The 17,211-nt window shown below is 41.4% G+C and overlaps 1 protein-coding gene across 1 annotated transcript; it reads left to right on the top strand.

Annotated features, from left to right (window-relative positions):
- Positions 1–7,936: 7,936 nt before the first annotated feature.
- Positions 7,937–15,343, top strand: C1H6orf62 (chromosome 1 C6orf62 homolog). Its single transcript, XM_005517321.3, has 5 exons — positions 7,937–10,126; positions 11,976–12,152; positions 12,725–12,847; positions 13,576–13,710; positions 14,039–15,343. Exons 1-5 carry the CDS (start codon positions 9,998–10,000, stop codon positions 14,162–14,164), a joined length of 690 nt encoding a protein of 229 aa, XP_005517378.1. The 5' UTR covers positions 7,937–9,997; the 3' UTR covers positions 14,165–15,343.
- Positions 15,344–17,211: the final 1,868 nt, after the last annotated feature.

Here is a 17,211-nt window from a genome sequence, read left to right as displayed (position 1 = left end):
ATTAGCAGTGTTAAGCCACACTAACTACAACACAACACTAATTTTACGCAAGATATAGACTACAGCTCTCATTAATTATGCCTAAAGCGCGCTGTAAAATTTGTTAGAAGCCACTTGACAATTATATTATTGCAAATATTTGCACATTTATCTTTTATTTATACTAATAGTATCTTCTGCCGGCACATTCCTTGCAATCAAGGTCTCAACAGCTATCAACATTTTATATTCTTTTATATTCTTGCAAATATTTGCACGTTTATCTTTTATTTATACTAACAGTATCTTCTGCTGATTTGCGAATAAACATTTTGTCGAGTTAAGGGCACATTCCTTGCAATCAAGGTCTCACTCACAGAACAGCTATCAACATTTTTTCCCAGGCAATATGATGGAGCTATTAGAAATTAGGATAATTACAGTCAGAAGTATATATTTAGCCTGCCATCTCCTGTTTGGAAATAAACTCTATGGCACTTATGAGAATGTTTTAAGTAGAATGTCATGGTCCAATGGAAGCAAGAAAGGCAGAACATAAAAAAAGATGCATTAGGAAATCTTTAAACAAGGATAGGGAAATAAAGCTGATCCCTCTTGCATAAACTTGTTCAGTCTCTCATTGACCCATTTAAATTTTCATTGTCCACAATATCCTTTGGCAAGTACTTCTAGAGCTCAAATAACCTTTGGTCTGAAGAGCACCATCCTTTAGTTGTTTTTTTTTTTTAATTTGAACCTGATTCTGATATTGGCACTTGATGTCCCCAGTCCTTGTACTGGAAGGGACAACAACCAGCCTGCCCTCATCTAGGCCACTGTTACACAGACTACTCTCCAGTTTTCTCTCCCTGGCCTACCTAGCGTTTCCTGAACATTCCTGTTCCATCTTCCTGCTTTTTTGTGAACTGTATGACATTCACTGGGCTGGCATTTCTGTGGAAAAATCTGCCATAATTCTGAGATCTTATTCTTGAGTGATGGTCCGTTCAAAGTTTGTCTTTCAATGTGTGAAATTAAGGTTTTTATTTTTTCTTATACATATATTTGTTTGATGTTTGTCTGCATTGAATTTCATCGCTGTACTTGCCCATCACTTAATGCCATAATGTCCTTCTGCAGTTTTTCAGTCAGGCCCTCGTTATCTTGAATAATATAGTGTCACAAGCAAGCTGTCACCTCAGTAAGCTTTGTCTTGCATACAGAAAATGAAAATAACACATGCAGAAACATCATCCAAATTAACATTGTTCTGTTACAGTACTAAAAAAACCAAAGTTCATGCTCTTAGGTTAGTTTAATTCTTGTTGATTCTGGAAGAAAATTTGAAATTTCCAGGTTTCATCACCAGCAGATATGCTTAGCTGGTTATATATGCATACAAATCCTATCAGCATTGAATGTCCTTTCAGAAAAACCTTGATACAGGTAGTGCCTATATAAGCATAATATAAAAACATCTCTCTTTTTATATTTTATGTTTTCTTATAAAGAAATTTAAAAATCCAATAAAAATTATACAAAACATTTAAAATTGAGGCACGAATCGATTTCTATCATAAATCATACATAAGAGGCACTGTGTGCATTTTATGGCTGCAATACATAACTTGTACATCTTGTAAAGACTGTGTTTTCAAATGAAACTTCCTCAGACATTGCTCTTTCAGAATCTGGGTTTAATTCATTGTCCTGGGGTGACTGACATTCATAAAAAGAATTCAGGTGGAATTACAGTTCAGAAGTAGAATAACTGCTTTTGGAGATGTTGGTAATTAGAAAGGTCTGAGGTAATGGAAGATGGTTCTGATGTGACAGTCCTGTTTGTTTTACCTTTTAATTTGTTCCTTGCTGGAGGCATGCAATCTGGAGGTTTATTACAAAGCTGCCACTCCTTCAATTTATCCAGCTGAAGAACGTGTCCTCTTATGAACCACCGTGTCCCAGAGTTTAGTCTCTTCAGTTTGAAAGGTTTGTAAAGAACCCCATCACCATCTCAGAAATAACACTGAGAGTTTATTATTAGAAGATTATTCATAGCTTGAATTGTGAGAAAACAGTATAATGATATAAAAACCAAACCAACTAAACAAACAAAAAGCGTCCATGTTACTTTACTGTAATAATTCCCCTTTTTGTAGCCAAAGTTTTAATTTAGATAGGGATTAGGGCGTTTTTACATGCAAAATCTGTCAACCTAATGGTAGCAGAATATATTTTTCTTCAGATTGAGTGCAATATAATGCATTTCAGCTTGTTTGTTTCATAAAAAATAAAACCCTCTGTCATGAATACTTACGACTATTTGCACTTCAAGTGAGCCTAAGCAAACACACCAAGGTTTCCCATAGAGCTCAGCCAATTTGTTAGATTATTCATGGCAGCAGAGAATGTGTACTTTTTAGAGCTTTTGTACGCCATTGCTCTTGATAAATGTTATCAGTTTTACAGCAAATGACAACTGAAAAAAAAAAAGCTCCTTGGAGGACTTCGTGTGCCTGGTAATGTGGGAATAGGCGGATCTCCAGCAAATTGGGGATTCTGTATTGTTTCCATACCAGTGTGTGGAAGCTTCCTGAGCATTGCAGAGGGAGGGTCTGGACATGGCTGTGTGAATCAAGTGCTCCCAAAGATGTATTTGTACCTGACAGTCACATGGTGCCTTTTGTCAAGGCTCTCCTTGTACTCTGCAGGTAATGATCTAGCTCTGGGCTGCTTAAGGACTCTTCATTTCTACCTGCCACATTAGATACAGGCAAACCACATTGTGATTTTTAAAAATTCTGTGTACTGTGTTATTACATAAGTATCATAAATGAGCTCCTAAGGTCCCTCGCTGATGTTCCCTTGGCCCTCCGGTCCAGTATTTATTTCAGGGATGAAAGGGCTCCCCGCAGCCCGCCGGGTGACAGTAGGTGGCAGCGTGGCATCACGCTTCCCCTCCCTCTGCCTCTTGTTTTTTCCGTCGTGCTTCGTGCGTTACCGACAAGAAATTCATGGTTTGTCTTCTTTTCCCTGGGTTAATCAGCATGGAAGGCTGCATGATAATGAAATTCGTGCATTATCTACACGGCACAATCCAGGTATAATTCATAAGGCCAGACAGGTTTGGATGATGACCACTGTTAATAATTAGATCACTCCAGAGACTACACAAATTTCATGTATTAGAACAAAAGATTGTCCTGTGAACCATGATCCTGAGTGCCCCAGAGGTGAAAAGTTAAAAGGAAAGTCTGCATCTCACCTGGTTATTTTTTTTCTGCAGTTAAGTACTGTGTGAGTGACTAAGACATCCCTTAAGACACTGTTAGGTCCTAACACACAGCTTCAAAAAAAAAAAAATCATTTATAAAAGTGGTTTAAGATTTAAAAATTAAACATGCTCCATAAAGGCTACAAATTAATAATAAGCTAGAGCTACTGTTGACTGCAAGTATTTAGAATATTATTTACAGACTGAACAAATAAAACAAGGGTTTTTTTCAAATTTTACCCTTATTCTTGCAAACATCTGCTGATCAAACACAAAACCTACATTATTTAGGACCAATACCTCACATGCCCAAGAACTTACAACCCATTTTATGACCATGGGCCCCTAAAACTATAAGGTGGGACATAAAGAAGTGCCAAATTAAGCTTAATATTGTAGAAACAGCTGTGCAGTGGTGTGCTGATTTTGTCAGGGGTAGAGTTAAATTTCTTCTGTCCACTGCTGTCCATCATGACAAGAGGTGGAATAACCCAAGTTATTCTACAATTCTGTGATTTTAACTGGGTCCAGTACATGATACAAGGAAGGTTGTACACATTGAACACTGACATTTCATTGCACAAAAGCATTCTTGTTATGGCTTAGAAATTAATGTTTTTTTCTGAAGGCAGAAAAGAGTGAATCAGAATGTCCTGAAGTATATGAAAGAGTTTTAATTACCACCTAATTTGTCTTGTTTGAATTTACAAAGAATACTAATTTATTTTTGTCTGATGCATAAATATTTGGTGCTGAATTAATCATAGTTCTGTTTTTGAAGCAAGTAGCTTCAGGGCTGATTCTACTTCTAACATACAGTACAGTATGTATGGGATGTACAGAAGAAAGATAACAGAATCCATCTCATCTCTTCTTAAATATATCTATAATATACATAACAATTTGCAACAATCTATTAAAAACTAATTATTAACATGAAATTATTCATTTTTAAGTAACTAATCATTAAGATGGGAATTAAGAGCAGAGGCATTAGAGTACAATCTTGCCCAAATGCTTATGAGTAAACATGTAATTCTGAAAGCAGGAATTAGACTCTGAAATTTTTAGGAAAAAGAAACCCAAAATGACAAGGTGTATCTATATAGTTATCAATCGTTTTTAATTTACAGAAAAAGCACAAGTTATTATGCAAATGAGTGCTTGATTTCCCTGAAAACAGTGAGGATATGATAACATGGGGACTAGAAAATAACAGTTTTTCAGGGAAGAATAGCCAGCAACCAGATGTTCTAAACTTTTCTAAACGTGCTTCTCAAAATTCCGTGACTCACTTTCTCTCCCAAGGAACATATTTTTTGCCACAAGGTCTTTCCTACCTTGACACAGGCCTTTGCCCATGCTGCTGTATTCTGTGTTTCTGCAGGATAGCAGCCCTGATACTGCGACCCCAGTCCTCAGAGGGGGGAACCTGTGTGCACCAGACGCCTTCAAGGGTACAAGGCTGCAGTTATGTGGTGTTGTACACAGTCCTCCTCACTCTGGACACCATCTGATTTGTCTATGCTGTGCTAACCAAGCAGAAGCTGACCCACTGTGCTGGCTGTTTTGCTCAGCCTGGATTTAACGTGCACAAGAAACACTATTTTTGCTGTGTTAATGGGATTTAAGCCTAAAAAAAGAGAACTATTACTGCTATAATGCCACAACCTACTTGTCAGGTTTATTTTGTATAACATGCACATACTTCTCTTCTCAGTGATAAACCTTATATTATTTTAAATTAGATTTGAAGAGAGGCAGTCTGTCATTGGATCGAGTGTTATAATTGTAAAATACACACCAAGCTTCCAGAGCCACAAGCTTCTCTTATAAATGATGCAACATTGCATAACCAGTATGAAGCTTAACAATAATATACAATTATGTGGTCAAGAGAATTATGGATCAATAGCATACAAATATTTCTTTTTCTAAGTCTTAACTCTCCCTTCATTATGAGATATTACTTTTTAACATATGTTTTAACTAAGATGATATTTTTCTACCCTACAAGCTTCATCATGGTACATGACGGAGAAAAAGATGCACAACTATATAAAAGTAGGACAAGACTCAGCCATTACTCATTAATTTAATAGCGCAAATATTTCTGCATGTAAATGTAAAATAAACATACTTGGGTTGGTTAATTTACTCGTTTGCGTAAATGTCAGGGTACCTTTAATAGACAATGAGCCAAAAAAAATCTCTGAGCTTGCTAAAGAAAAGAAATTGTCTATAGAAGGAGGAGCAGCAGTCTTTACAGAAGGAACCTGGAGTGATTCCAGCTCCCCAGTCCTTTCTGAAAGGATTTGAGCAGCCTGAGTTTGCAGAAGACAGGTGGTGGCTGCTTAACACGTAGTACTTTGTACTTGATCTCCTTCCTCCTTTACACACAGACACACACGTATCTATTATATGTATATGTATATGTATGTATATATATTCTTCTCCTGATAGCTCTACTATAAAGCCCCCCAAAAGAAAAAGTGCTCTTACACCAGCGCTACATTTGACAAATTTTTTTGAATGCATTCCTCAGCCTGGGGCTGGGCAGCTGCCCGATCCTTTGCGACGGCATCCCTACACTCAAAAGGGCAGCTGGAGTCCCTGGGCTGGAAGAAAACGCCTTCCTTCCCTCTCGGCAGGTGGGCAAGGCTCCAGTTCCCTCTGGCAGCTCCCTCTGTGCCGGGGCAATCCCCACGTCAGGCGGTGCCGAGCTTTCGCTGCGTCCGCTCCGCCGGCACAAAGAGGGTCACAGGCCAAGTGTGAGTCATGGCTTAAAATAGCAGCGGGCGCAAGGCTGCAGCACAAAATGTCGCACAGGGCAGCGTGGAAAACAAAACTGGACTAAACTGGCTGGAGGAGCAGTTATCTAAACGTGGCTCTGTTTAAGGACAGACTGATGTTATAGTTAAAAAACTCGGTTAGTCTGAAATAGCCACAGAAGTGCAGAGCTAATGTAATTCTCCTATTTACCTGCCTTGCTTTGCCCAAAGGGTTATTTTCAATCGGCATTGCCCAATAGGACTGAACAGCAATCTCTAGGTAGGCAAAAATTATTTGTTTCTGCTCTGTTCTTGTTCAAGCAGCAGAGGAACGTTCTGGACAATGCCCGTGTCAGGAAAGGCGAGAGGACTGCTCGCGTCGGAGAGTGTGACTAACACCCGGAGAAGAGAATGAGGTCCGAGGGCTGAGCACAGCTCCTGCCTACAAGACAGGCAGGAGGGATGTCCAAGGGAAAGCATGTAGACGAAAGGCGTGCTAAAGGAAAATAACTAATTCGAGGGTCAGGGGAGAACAAGGGGGATCAGCAGGGACCAGTAAGTGACTGGGGGAACAAAGATTGAAATGTGGAGTTACTGGAGAGCGCCACTGCCGTGCTGCAGGGGCTTTGAAACACCATCAAGTGAGAGAGACGGTGCCCGCACTTGTCTTCTGCCTGTAATCTCTGCAATATCGCTGCTGTTCCGGTGAGTCACAGGCGCCAGCTTCCAGGGAAAGGTGGGGAGAGATGCGCTCACCCAGCCTGGCAGCCCGGCCTTGCTGTGGCACAAACCAGCCGCTCACCGCCCCATGGCTCCGAAGCTGCGCTGCCGGGCGCCCCGGGAGCAGCCCCCGTCCGGGGCACACCGGAGAGCGAGGTTTCCCTGGCACACAGGGCTGGGCCAGCAATCGACCGAGCCCCGTGCTGGCATGATGATTCCTCCTTCTCGCCCTGGGACTGCCCGCAGGGAGAACGCTCAACAGCACGCTGCGTCCTCGCTTCGCTTCCATTGCTTCCATGCCATTCCTCCGTCCTTCCAGGGAACGGGAAGGAGGGCGTTAGCTTGTCCTTGTAGTGCAGAAATAAAACCGCTTACTTCTTTCCAAGGATTAGGTTTGTGTCTCTGGAACAGCAATTACTTATTTACAAAACTTAACCAGCCCCCTCGGGAAGCGCAGCGACCGCCACGGAGGAACACGGACTGTCACATTGACGAATCTGTGCTGCAGACAAGCCCCTCGCCATGTCAGCTTTATACATGTTGGACTTCGTTGTTTAATTTACACTTTTATTTCGCATACATGAGACGGGCTGAGTACAAACCCAGACGGACCAAATTACATAAAATATACTACTACAAGACTTATTTACCTATAACATCACCACGGTTAAGGCTGGAACAAGTCTAAGTATTCCCGTAAGGTGACAGAATTTGGGGATCGGGCATTCATCCTCTGGGAGGGAAGGGGGCTGCCCCGGGCAGATACCACCTCGGGCGGGGGGCGGGGTGGGTGGCGATGTTCCCTCCCTCCCCTTTGCCTCACACCCTGCCCGTCGTCGTCGTCCCGCCCCCCCGAGAACGGCGTTGAGCAGCCCCATCCGGGTCCCTGTCCCGCGGGCACCACGCGGGGGGAGCAGGCAGTTACACGAGACGTCATGGCGGGGGGGGGAGGGGAAGAAAGTGCAGGGCAGTGCGGATTGCTGACGCGGTGACAGCTCGGAGACGCTCCAAGGCGCTGTTGTACTTTGCTTTCTGTCGTTCCTGACAAGGCGTGTTCATGGTGGCTACCGAGGTTGAGCTCTACTGCCTCGACCACACCAGTGCCTCGCCCCCCCCGAGGCACGATCGCTTGGTACGCGCCGGCGGTGCGGGTAGGGCGGCGCCTGTGTGACTCAGGCGCTGCCATTTTGAGGGGTCCGTGGTGGCTGCGCAGCTCCACTCTACGCTCGCTCCGTGCCGAGGTACAGGCACTCCCGCTCCCGTCGTCGATCTCGAGGACGTCCCGGGACCGCCTGGGCGAAAAGAGGCTCTCCTCAGCCCTTTCATCATTCTTCCCGGTCGTCCCGGTCCTCCTTCGACGCCGCTCCGGGATCTCTCTATGCCCGCCGCCCTCCTCCGTAGGAGCCGCTAGCGCAGGGACAGCGTCCTCCTCCTCCTCCTCCTTCCGCCGCCGTCGCCTCTTCCTCCTCCTTCTCTCTCCGCCACCATTTCCCCACTCCCCGGGCCCGGGGCGCTGAGCTAGACTATGGGGACCAGGTCGGGGCCGAGCAGCGGCAGAGCGGGCGGCCCGGTCACCGTGTCCCCTGCGGCAGGGATGGGGGGGCTCCGCGGCTTCGTGGCTTTATCTTGACATGGCTCCTCTCCGTGCTGCCAGCACCGCCGCCTCCTCCTCCTCCACTGCTCCTCCTGCGCCCGCCGGCTGCGGGTAGCGAGCGGGCCACGGTCCCGGGCTCTTATCGGAGCCTCTCAGTCTCTTGCTTAACTGGGGGGGAAGCTTTGGGAGGGGTTCCTTTTTTTTTTGTTTCTGTTTTCCTTTGGGTTTTGTTCCTTTCTCTCCAGAGAGAGAAGGGGGAGAAGTACTTTCTCCCCCTCTTCTCCTTAACCTGGTCCGACGAATTTGCTAAACTAAAAACTTTTTAACCCCGACTAATCAAACACCTGGGGAGGGGAAAAAATGTCTGGAGAGAGGAAGAAAATAACCTGATAATTAGGGATTTGCCTTTTTTTCGGGGGAGGGTGATTTAGAGGTTTAATATTGCAACCTAGATTGCAATTTTTTTTAAAAAAAACAACTGAAAACCTCGCAAAAAATTCTGTCACCGAAAAGCAGGAGCAAAGCGCACTCCATGTTTTCCGAGTCGTGGCCATGAAGTGAGAGGGGAGAGAGGCGGTGCTGCGGTGGGTGTCTCGCTGCCCCGGGCGCGGCTGCCCTGTGTGCAGAGAGAAGCCGAAGGGAAAGCTAAGAGCGCCGGCCATGCACAGCCTCGGCTGACCGTGCTCGCAGCAGCAGAGAGGGAAGGATCCCCCGGGGATCAGCAGCCCAGGGAGTGCATGAGGTGTCGGGGGATGTAGGGCTCTCCCACTGCTAGGGAGCCCAGGTTTGGGGCACCGATTCAGGTTTAAGTCTCTCGGTGAGATAATACTGTCCTTTGAACCCCTGTCCGCCCCTTGTCCATGGCCATCATGATCCCTCTCCTCTTCGGCAGCAGTAGCCTCAGGGCAATGATGAACAGGATGAAGTTAGAAATGACTCCACTGTCTGTTCTCTTTGCTCCCCTGCAAACCAGCGCTGTGTTGTCTGTAGTTGATTTTGTTGTTGTTGGCGGCAGAGAAATGTCATACTTCCCGGGTTGTGCACTCCTCCTTTGCACCCTTTTCTCTGCTCTCCACCAAGTTTAATAATTCTAAAGAAAAAGACAGGCAACATAGCAATAGTGGAAAGCTGAGAATAATAATCAGTAGAGTCATGGATCTGGCTGGGGTAAAACGCAATTTGTAATTTCAGCTTCGGGTTTTTTTTTTTGTAAGCAGAGCAAAAGTACCCCCCATGGATTGGGCTTGTGCGAGTTGCTTTTTATTGTACACATAAATTGTGATAAGATTTGTTTGGTTTTTGGTTTTTTTTTTTTTTTGTTTGTTTGTTTTTTTCCTTCAATCCTACCCACTTATTCCTGCGGCTAAACTGTTCAAATTTTTCTTTTCGAAATTCTTTGGGGTTTTTTTCTTGATTTATTGTAAAACCTCTTGTCCAGCCATGGCTGGACAACAACTTTCTTTGTTTCTTGACCCCTCCAGTACGACATTCTCGTAAAATATTGCCTGAGGTGCGGTTTTGGGTTACATTAGCGTTTGATCTATTCAGTTGTATTAGCAGGAATCAAACGACTTGTTTCTGTTGTACTTAAGTCTTACGAAAAGGTGCCCATAGTTTAGCGACAGTTTCCAAAGGCTTTAGTACCACCTGTATTACAAAATGGGGGACCCAAACTCCCGGAAGAAACAAGCTCTGAACAGACTTCGTGCTCAGCTTAGAAAGAAAAAAGAATCTTTAGCTGACCAGTTTGACTTCAAGATGTACATTGCCTTCGTGTTCAAAGACAAGGTAACTCGGTTTTAAAGTGCGTCTGTCTCTGTGTTTACTGTGTTTTAGGTGTTCTGTGCAAGGTCTTGCTGCCTGATTGCATGAAATGTTTTAGCCTTAACAGATTCCATTGACTTTTTAATTTTTTTTTAATTGCTAGTTGCTATAATATTTACTTAGTTAATTTTTGTCATTTTGGCTCTTTGTATTTTGTGGTTTTGTAACGCAGAGGATTCCAGTACCTCATTAAGTGGTTACTTGGTAACTTCTGTATTGGCTAGATATTTTTCAAAGTTAACAGTATAACTCGTTAAGCCTAATTGGGGTCTCACCCGCTCAATTGCTGGCTGTGAGCAGTTGAGCTGTGAACGGAATCTGGCTGGGGCGATTGCCGAGTATGTTTGTCTGATGAAAGCAAAAGGGAAGACCTGGGGAGGAGTCGCAAGATGTGATGTGTAAATGGCCCAAGTGCGCAGGCACATGTGGAACTGCTGCTGTCATTTTGAAAGGAGTGGGGAGGGCAAAGAGTAAATCTTCATTTGCTTGGCTGCCTGCTCTGCTGCTGGATGCTGCACATTTGGGTGGGGAACTGGGTGTTTCTGAAACCCCCTATAAACCCGCAGTTGTGGGAGAGTTCTTATCCACAGAACGTTAAGAAAAGTAGGTATTTATAGGAGGTGAATGTGCTGAAAAATGATGAGGAAGTGAAGATAGAAGCAAATGGCAGCAGAGTACGTATGCACAAAATGGATGTAGATGAGCACTGAAATAGTTTAATCCCTCAAGTGTATAGTTTTTGCATTTGCTGTAATAATAATTAGGTATGTTAAATGAAGACTTTTACTTGAAAAGCTTCTTTAAAATTCCTATATTCAGTTTGCTTTTGTTTGTCGGCTCTAGTGCAAGCAGAGATGGATATATTGGGGTATAATTTCTGGCTACTGTGTCACAGTAACATAAAAATTTATGTTTAAGCAGTGGCAACAATTAGATTTTCTTAGATGACACAGCTTTAACTCTTTTAGTTGAACATTGATACTACTTTTTGGTTGCTTTGTAGAAATTAATTGCAGATACTTGTTTTAAATCCTGTTATATTTGCTTATGTCACAGTGAAGTGAAGATATCCATACCAATTTGCCTAAAACAGGAGTTTAGCTCAAGTTAGCTTGGTCAGCAAGCCTCTTACCTATGTTCTGATGGGGGGAAGTGGAGCATTATTTGGTAAAATATACTTTGTCTCTTAAGTAGGTCAAGACTTCTAATGAGCTGTAAGAAAGCTGTTAGAAACTGTCCTGGTGACATACAACTTCAGTGATTTTACATTCTCATAATGTTTTGGCTTTGCTTAAGAGATGTTGAAATATTTGTAGTGAGTATAAAAGTTATTTAGCAAATGATAATACTCCTTTGAGTATTTGAGCTAAGTTCAGATGGGATCTCAATCACCTGCTGCCACCAAATTGGCATTGAAAGATTTTGCTTTTTATAAAAGGCCAACTGTAAAAAATTGACAAGGAGAAAATAAGTGTTATTTAAATGATATTAGCAGAGAGACGCTTGCAGAGGTTCTTAGTTATCCCAAAATCACGTACTCTGCTTGAAGAAGGGGAAATTCTGTTCATGTTTAGATAGAATTTTAGTGTTTGCAAGATTGATACGTAAATTTGGAGACGGCAAAAACCTATTCAGCTTTTATAAAAGTTGTCAGTCTGATTCTGTTTAATTTATAAATTTCTGCATGTAAGTTTTAGTGTGGTTTGTGTCAAAGTCCTAGCTTGTGTAATGTGTACATTTGTACAGAAAGTCACATTTTACCTATATTACCTGTAGTTTCCTAAGAAGGATTGGTAATCTGTGCTTTTTTTAGAAGAAAAAGTCAGCGCTTTTTGAAGTGTCTGAAGTGATACCAGTCATGACCAATAACTATGAAGAAAATATCCTGAAAGGTGTGCGGGATTCCAGCTATTCTTTGGAAAGTTCCTTAGAGCTTCTGCAGAAGGATGTAGTACAGCTCCATGCACCCCGCTACCAGTCTATGCGCAGGGTAAGGCTCCTTTTTACACTTGCTGAATTATACTTTTTCAACAGTTGTGCTTTTCCTTCCAAATCTTAAGGCTAATCCTGCCTTTTTGTTTTCTTATTTGCTGCATGAGGGCTGTGTGGGCCTGTGTTTATGGGGTCTAGTTCAAAGGGTAGCAGTGGGGTAATTACAGTTCTGAAACTGTTAAAATATGTAGTTCCTTAAGCTTTACCTTTCATTCAGAGATGTGCCTCGGGAATTGTATCTTCTTGCCATCTTTGTCCTTTAGAAGGCACGTGTTAATAATTCTTTCAACAACTCCTGCTGTACAACTAAGTGATTTTGCTTTATGAATATTGGAAGACAGTCTTTGCTACTGTTTTCTTAATGTTGTAGTTTATATTAAGTGGGTACTGATACTAAAATCCAGTGGAAAGCAAGGAAGGCTTCAGTTGTGATATGAATAATACAAATGGAAAATCAAACAGATAGTGTATAAGTATCACCTCTAAAGTATGTACCCATATAGATAAGTTGCTTATCTGTGTCTTCTGACCACTGGAGGGAATGTAAGTACAGAACTTTACTGCTCACAGGATGTGATCGGCTGTACCCAGGAGATGGACTTCATTCTATGGCCTCGTAATGATATTGAGAAGATAGTCTGTCTCCTGTTCTCTCGGTGGAAGGGATCTGATGAACCCTTTAGGCCTGTTCAGGTATTTGGTTTTGGGTTTTGTCTTCAGTAACTAACTTATTCCTGGAGTGAGTGTTCTCTTTAGTCAGTAAGTTGATAAGATATGCAAGTTCTGTGGATGTTAGAAAAATATGCTGTCTGCTTTTATTTATAAAGTAGTCAGTGTTCTGAATGCCAAATTCTGCCTCCTATCTTTATGCACCATTGCATTAGCCCTTCCAAAATGTAAGTTTCCAAAGGGCCTTTGCAAATGACATGTATGTATAAATGCATACAGTGTGTTTGTATTTGTATGGGTGGATTAGATGTGCCTCTTAGTACAATTGAATATTTGTGTAAATGTGATGGTGTTATTAAGGTTTTGTCACTATTCCAAATTGCTGTATTTGATTGGATGGAAGAGTGAGATGGATGGAACCCTTTGCATTATAATTTTGCCTAGAAATTGTTGCACAGGGATCTTCTGCCACAGGAAGGTAAATTGGATTTTATATATGCTGTAGGTGAAGTTGTATCTTTGAGTTGCTAATACGGCATTGCAATGGCTGATGTCAGTGCTGGCAGAATGAAATTAGCGGATGCTTTAAAATGCGTCAAGACACTGCCATGGTCCCCAGTTTCTGCTTTTCAGAATAGATCCAAAAAGGAAGAACAGAAGTTGTTGTAAAGCCCCAGACCGAAGGAAAGTAATTGGTTGCACATGAGCTTTATCTTAAAAAATATTTTATTCTTCTCCCTGATACCATGTAGGCCAAGTTTGAATTTCATCATGGTGACTATGAAAAACAGTTTCTGCATGTTCTGAGCCGAAAGGACAAGACTGGAATTGTTGTCAACAACCCTAACCAGTCAGTGTTTCTCTTCATTGACAGACAGCACTTGCAGGTAAGCTTCTTTTGTCCTTGTCTTAGCAGGTGTATTTTAATCACAAAAAAGCTTTTTCTTCTTGGGAACATCAGTGATTTTGCTGTGAGGTACTCAAGTAGAAAAGCTGATCATGCATTTGTGATTGCATTTTGGCAGTTTTGAAGAATGAACAAAATTGTGAAAACATTTTATGCATTAGAGTTTGCAGACTAATTTTAAGCTCACACTGTTTATATGTATGAAATAGTGAATTTTAAACATCTTGGGGGGGGTCAGTCATCTGCCTATTAGTCATGAGTTAACTTCTAGGCTTAATACATTTTCTTTGGGTTTTCTTCTCCTCTAGACTCCAAAGAACAAAGCTACAATCTTCAAGTTATGCAGCATCTGCCTGTACCTGCCACAGGAGCAGCTCACTCACTGGACGGTTGGTACCATAGAGGATCACCTCCGTCCTTACATGCCAGAGTAAGGTACTGGCCAGCAAAATGGGGAAGATCACAGAATGCAGCAGTGGATTTTCACTTTCCTCACCACTTTATTCTTTCAGAATTTAGAAGAAAATGGACTCATGTTCAGAACACTGTACATTGTGAAACTTGATCATCCTGGATTTTTTTAATCATTTGTATCTCAGAACTTTGCAGTTTTTTTTTTAGATGTTTTCTGCATGGACCTTGTGAAAGAGAGGATGCTCTGCACACTTCTGCACTGCATCAACATCTTACTAAAATGTGAAATGAAGGGACTGTACATTGAAACAAATGTATGTGAAAGCACAAGGTGATCATTTGTGGTGGTTTTCCCATTTGTGCTGGTCATGCCCCCTAACATCTCTAATGTTAACCATCAGTATTTTGAGGGTGAGAAGTGAATGTAACGGGTATAAAAGCCTTATAGCTTTGCTGTTAATGATTGTATCGAAGAGCACTATCATTCATTCTAATGAACGAAGAAGTGGCTATTACAATAGGAAGTAAGTGTGGGAAAGAAATCTTCAAAAAAAAAAAAAAGCATCTCATTTAATGTATAGGCATTTTTTGCCTCTCTTATTTTGCTGGGCCATGTCTTAAGTTTACTGGCACTTTCGTTTTGGATCTCTTTCCCCAAGTTGCTGTATAACTGTATGAAGGTATTCTTTTGAGTTGGATGCATTTATACAGATGAGGCAGACCTGGAGTCTGAAGTTGCTAAAGCAGCTCAAAAAAAGGTAAAATAATACCTGCAGAAACAATATTGGTAGAGGATTATTTTTTCTTGAGAGTTGAGACTTGTAAACTTGCAGGTGAACTGTGCAGGAAATACTGGTTTCTAAAACATTTCTTATGGAAAACCCATAGAGGTTTTTGGGGTTTTTTTTGTTTTTTTTTCTTTTTGGAATAGACATTATAAACCAATGTAAAATAGTGTTTGGAGTGTCAAAAGTTGGTTCTGACAGAACATTTTAAGATTGTGCAATGATAAAAGGAAGACTACTGTATAGTTTTGATGACAAAGGCGGCTCTGCTTAAGGGTTGAGTACTTTACTGGAGTAAAACTGCATAAGCCTACTCCCTTTGGATAAAACTAGTGCTTACCTGTTTAAAACTTGTATTTAGCTTTTGTTTGGAATTGGAAGAAATTGGAAATTAAATAAATTAGGTGAAAGATGGCTGGTTTTATTTATGGAAATCCTATTAATTGAATCTTAGTATCATCTTGCATTTGAAGAGTGTCACCCACTACAAACTGAAAATGTTAAAATGTTATCAGCAAAGATCAGTGGCAAAGGTTTTCCTGCAAATGTGGGCCATTATGTTTTGAAAAGTACTGGCAGAAATAAGTCAGAAATAATGGCACTACTAGTATCTTACTATATTGGTACAGAAGTATTCTTACTTCCTTGGTTATAAGTTCCTACCCTTCTAAGATGATCATATGAAACACTCTAGAAAAACACCACCTTGAAAGCTCCAACTTCACTTTCATAGTTGCCTTAAGTTACAAAGAAATATGTGAAAGTGCTGTTCTTCAGAATGCTAAGACTTTCTAAAATATTTAGTAATGAAACCTACTAATAGTAGAACCTAGTAGTAATAAACAGTTTAATAGTAATTAAACCTGCTAATAGTACTGAAAATTTCTCAACTTGAAGTGCCTCTTTGAATGATCTGTAAGACATACTACAAAATATCCACATGAAGCTTGAACTAAGTTTCATAGAGTCTGGAACATCAAAGTTTCAGGAGTTTAGAGTTTACTTCCTAAATGCTATCCTTTGTTCTTAATTTGTCATTTTGGACATCTCACCACAGTAAAAACAGGACTGTAGTTACCTTGATTAGCAAACAAGTGACAGTTCTTGCATTAGGAATTTTGGTTTTCTTCAATCCAGTTTCTCTTAGAAGCCTCAAGATACTGGCCTGAGTGGCTGTGTACAGTGCTTTCCAAATGTCAGCAATCATATGGATTTTAACTAATTCTCTGTATTACAGGAAACAACCTGTTCCATTTGATTCTTTTTTAGTTCTGTACAGGGTGCATAAGACAGGCTGCTCATTTGTTCCTCATGACAAACCATACCATGCTTCCGTGGGAGAACACAGTTAGGATTAGAGGAAACAAAAAATTGGCAAACTAATTTTGTTAAATGTGGTCTATACTACCCAGCTAGCACACCTTACGCTTTTGTTGTGCTATTAGAGTGAGTTGAGAACCATCTGCATTGTCTACGTAGTGGGGAAAAAAAGATGAAGGGGACCAACAGGTTTCAGAGCATGAGAATGTTTGGGAATATGTGAGTTTGTTCTTGTATCACTTGGCATCTTTGAAGAATTTCTCTCCCCTTGAACAGGATGGCTTTTGAGGGAAGATACTCAATTCCTGTTCCACTCTTTCTCAATGGAACTTCCAGTTCAATCTCAATTCTTCCACTAAGTTACTTCAGCAAAATGCCCTTCAGAAGTGAATGGAAGTAGCTCATAATATCTAACTCTTGGTTTCAGACCCTTTTTATATCAGCTTAATGGCTTTTTTGTAGTCAATTTTTGAAACGTAGGTTTTATCTCACAAAAACTAATTTTCCAAAGCACAATTTGTGATGGTGTGTGCCTCATTTTTGGAGCTGTTTGTAAATACAGAAAGGCTCTCGTAGGAATTTTAGTTACTTCCTACTGTTAGATTCTTGTGTGGCTCCCTTGGACATACTAATACCAAGAATTTAAATACACTCAACATTGCACCTGAGTATGAGACTTTAACCGGATTGTTGCTTAAGGACTTGGTAAGTGCCAAGGGGGCAGGGATAAATTAAGTAGACAGAAGACCATTAAATGTTAAATGCACCTCAGTGAATTGTCTGGTGAAGGGAAGCTTGTGTCAGGTGCTTCGTGGATGATGAGCAGCTTCTTAAATGTTAGTCTGTACATGACTATCAAACTTCTTCAGCTGTGCAAGTGTTACCAAAATACGGTAAGATGGATAGAACTGCTGTACAAGTACTGCTGAAATTTAACAGGCCTGTAGTTAGCTTGCAGTTGA

The sequence above is a fragment of the Pseudopodoces humilis genome, chromosome 1, assembly GCF_049639895.1.
Source record: "Pseudopodoces humilis isolate 2021_Gansu_Grassland_sample_001 chromosome 1, ASM4963989v1, whole genome shotgun sequence".
NCBI lineage: Eukaryota > Metazoa > Chordata > Aves > Passeriformes > Paridae > Pseudopodoces > Pseudopodoces humilis.
Note: the sequence above shows the minus strand (reverse complement) of the source record. Positions and strands in the feature narration are given on the sequence as shown.

Bases quoted from the DNA above. Each gene is read 5' to 3' on its own strand.
- C1H6orf62 (XM_005517321.3), top strand. From the start codon at position 9,998: ATGGGGGACCCAAACTCCCGGAAGAAACAAGCTCTGAACAGACTTCGT. The intron at 10,127-11,975 runs GTAACTCGGTTT...TGCTTTTTTTAG, and splicing joins CCTTCGTGTTCAAAGACAAG to AAGAAAAAGTCAGCGCTTTT. The intron at 12,848-13,575 runs GTATTTGGTTTT...GATACCATGTAG, and splicing joins AACCCTTTAGGCCTGTTCAG to GCCAAGTTTGAATTTCATCA.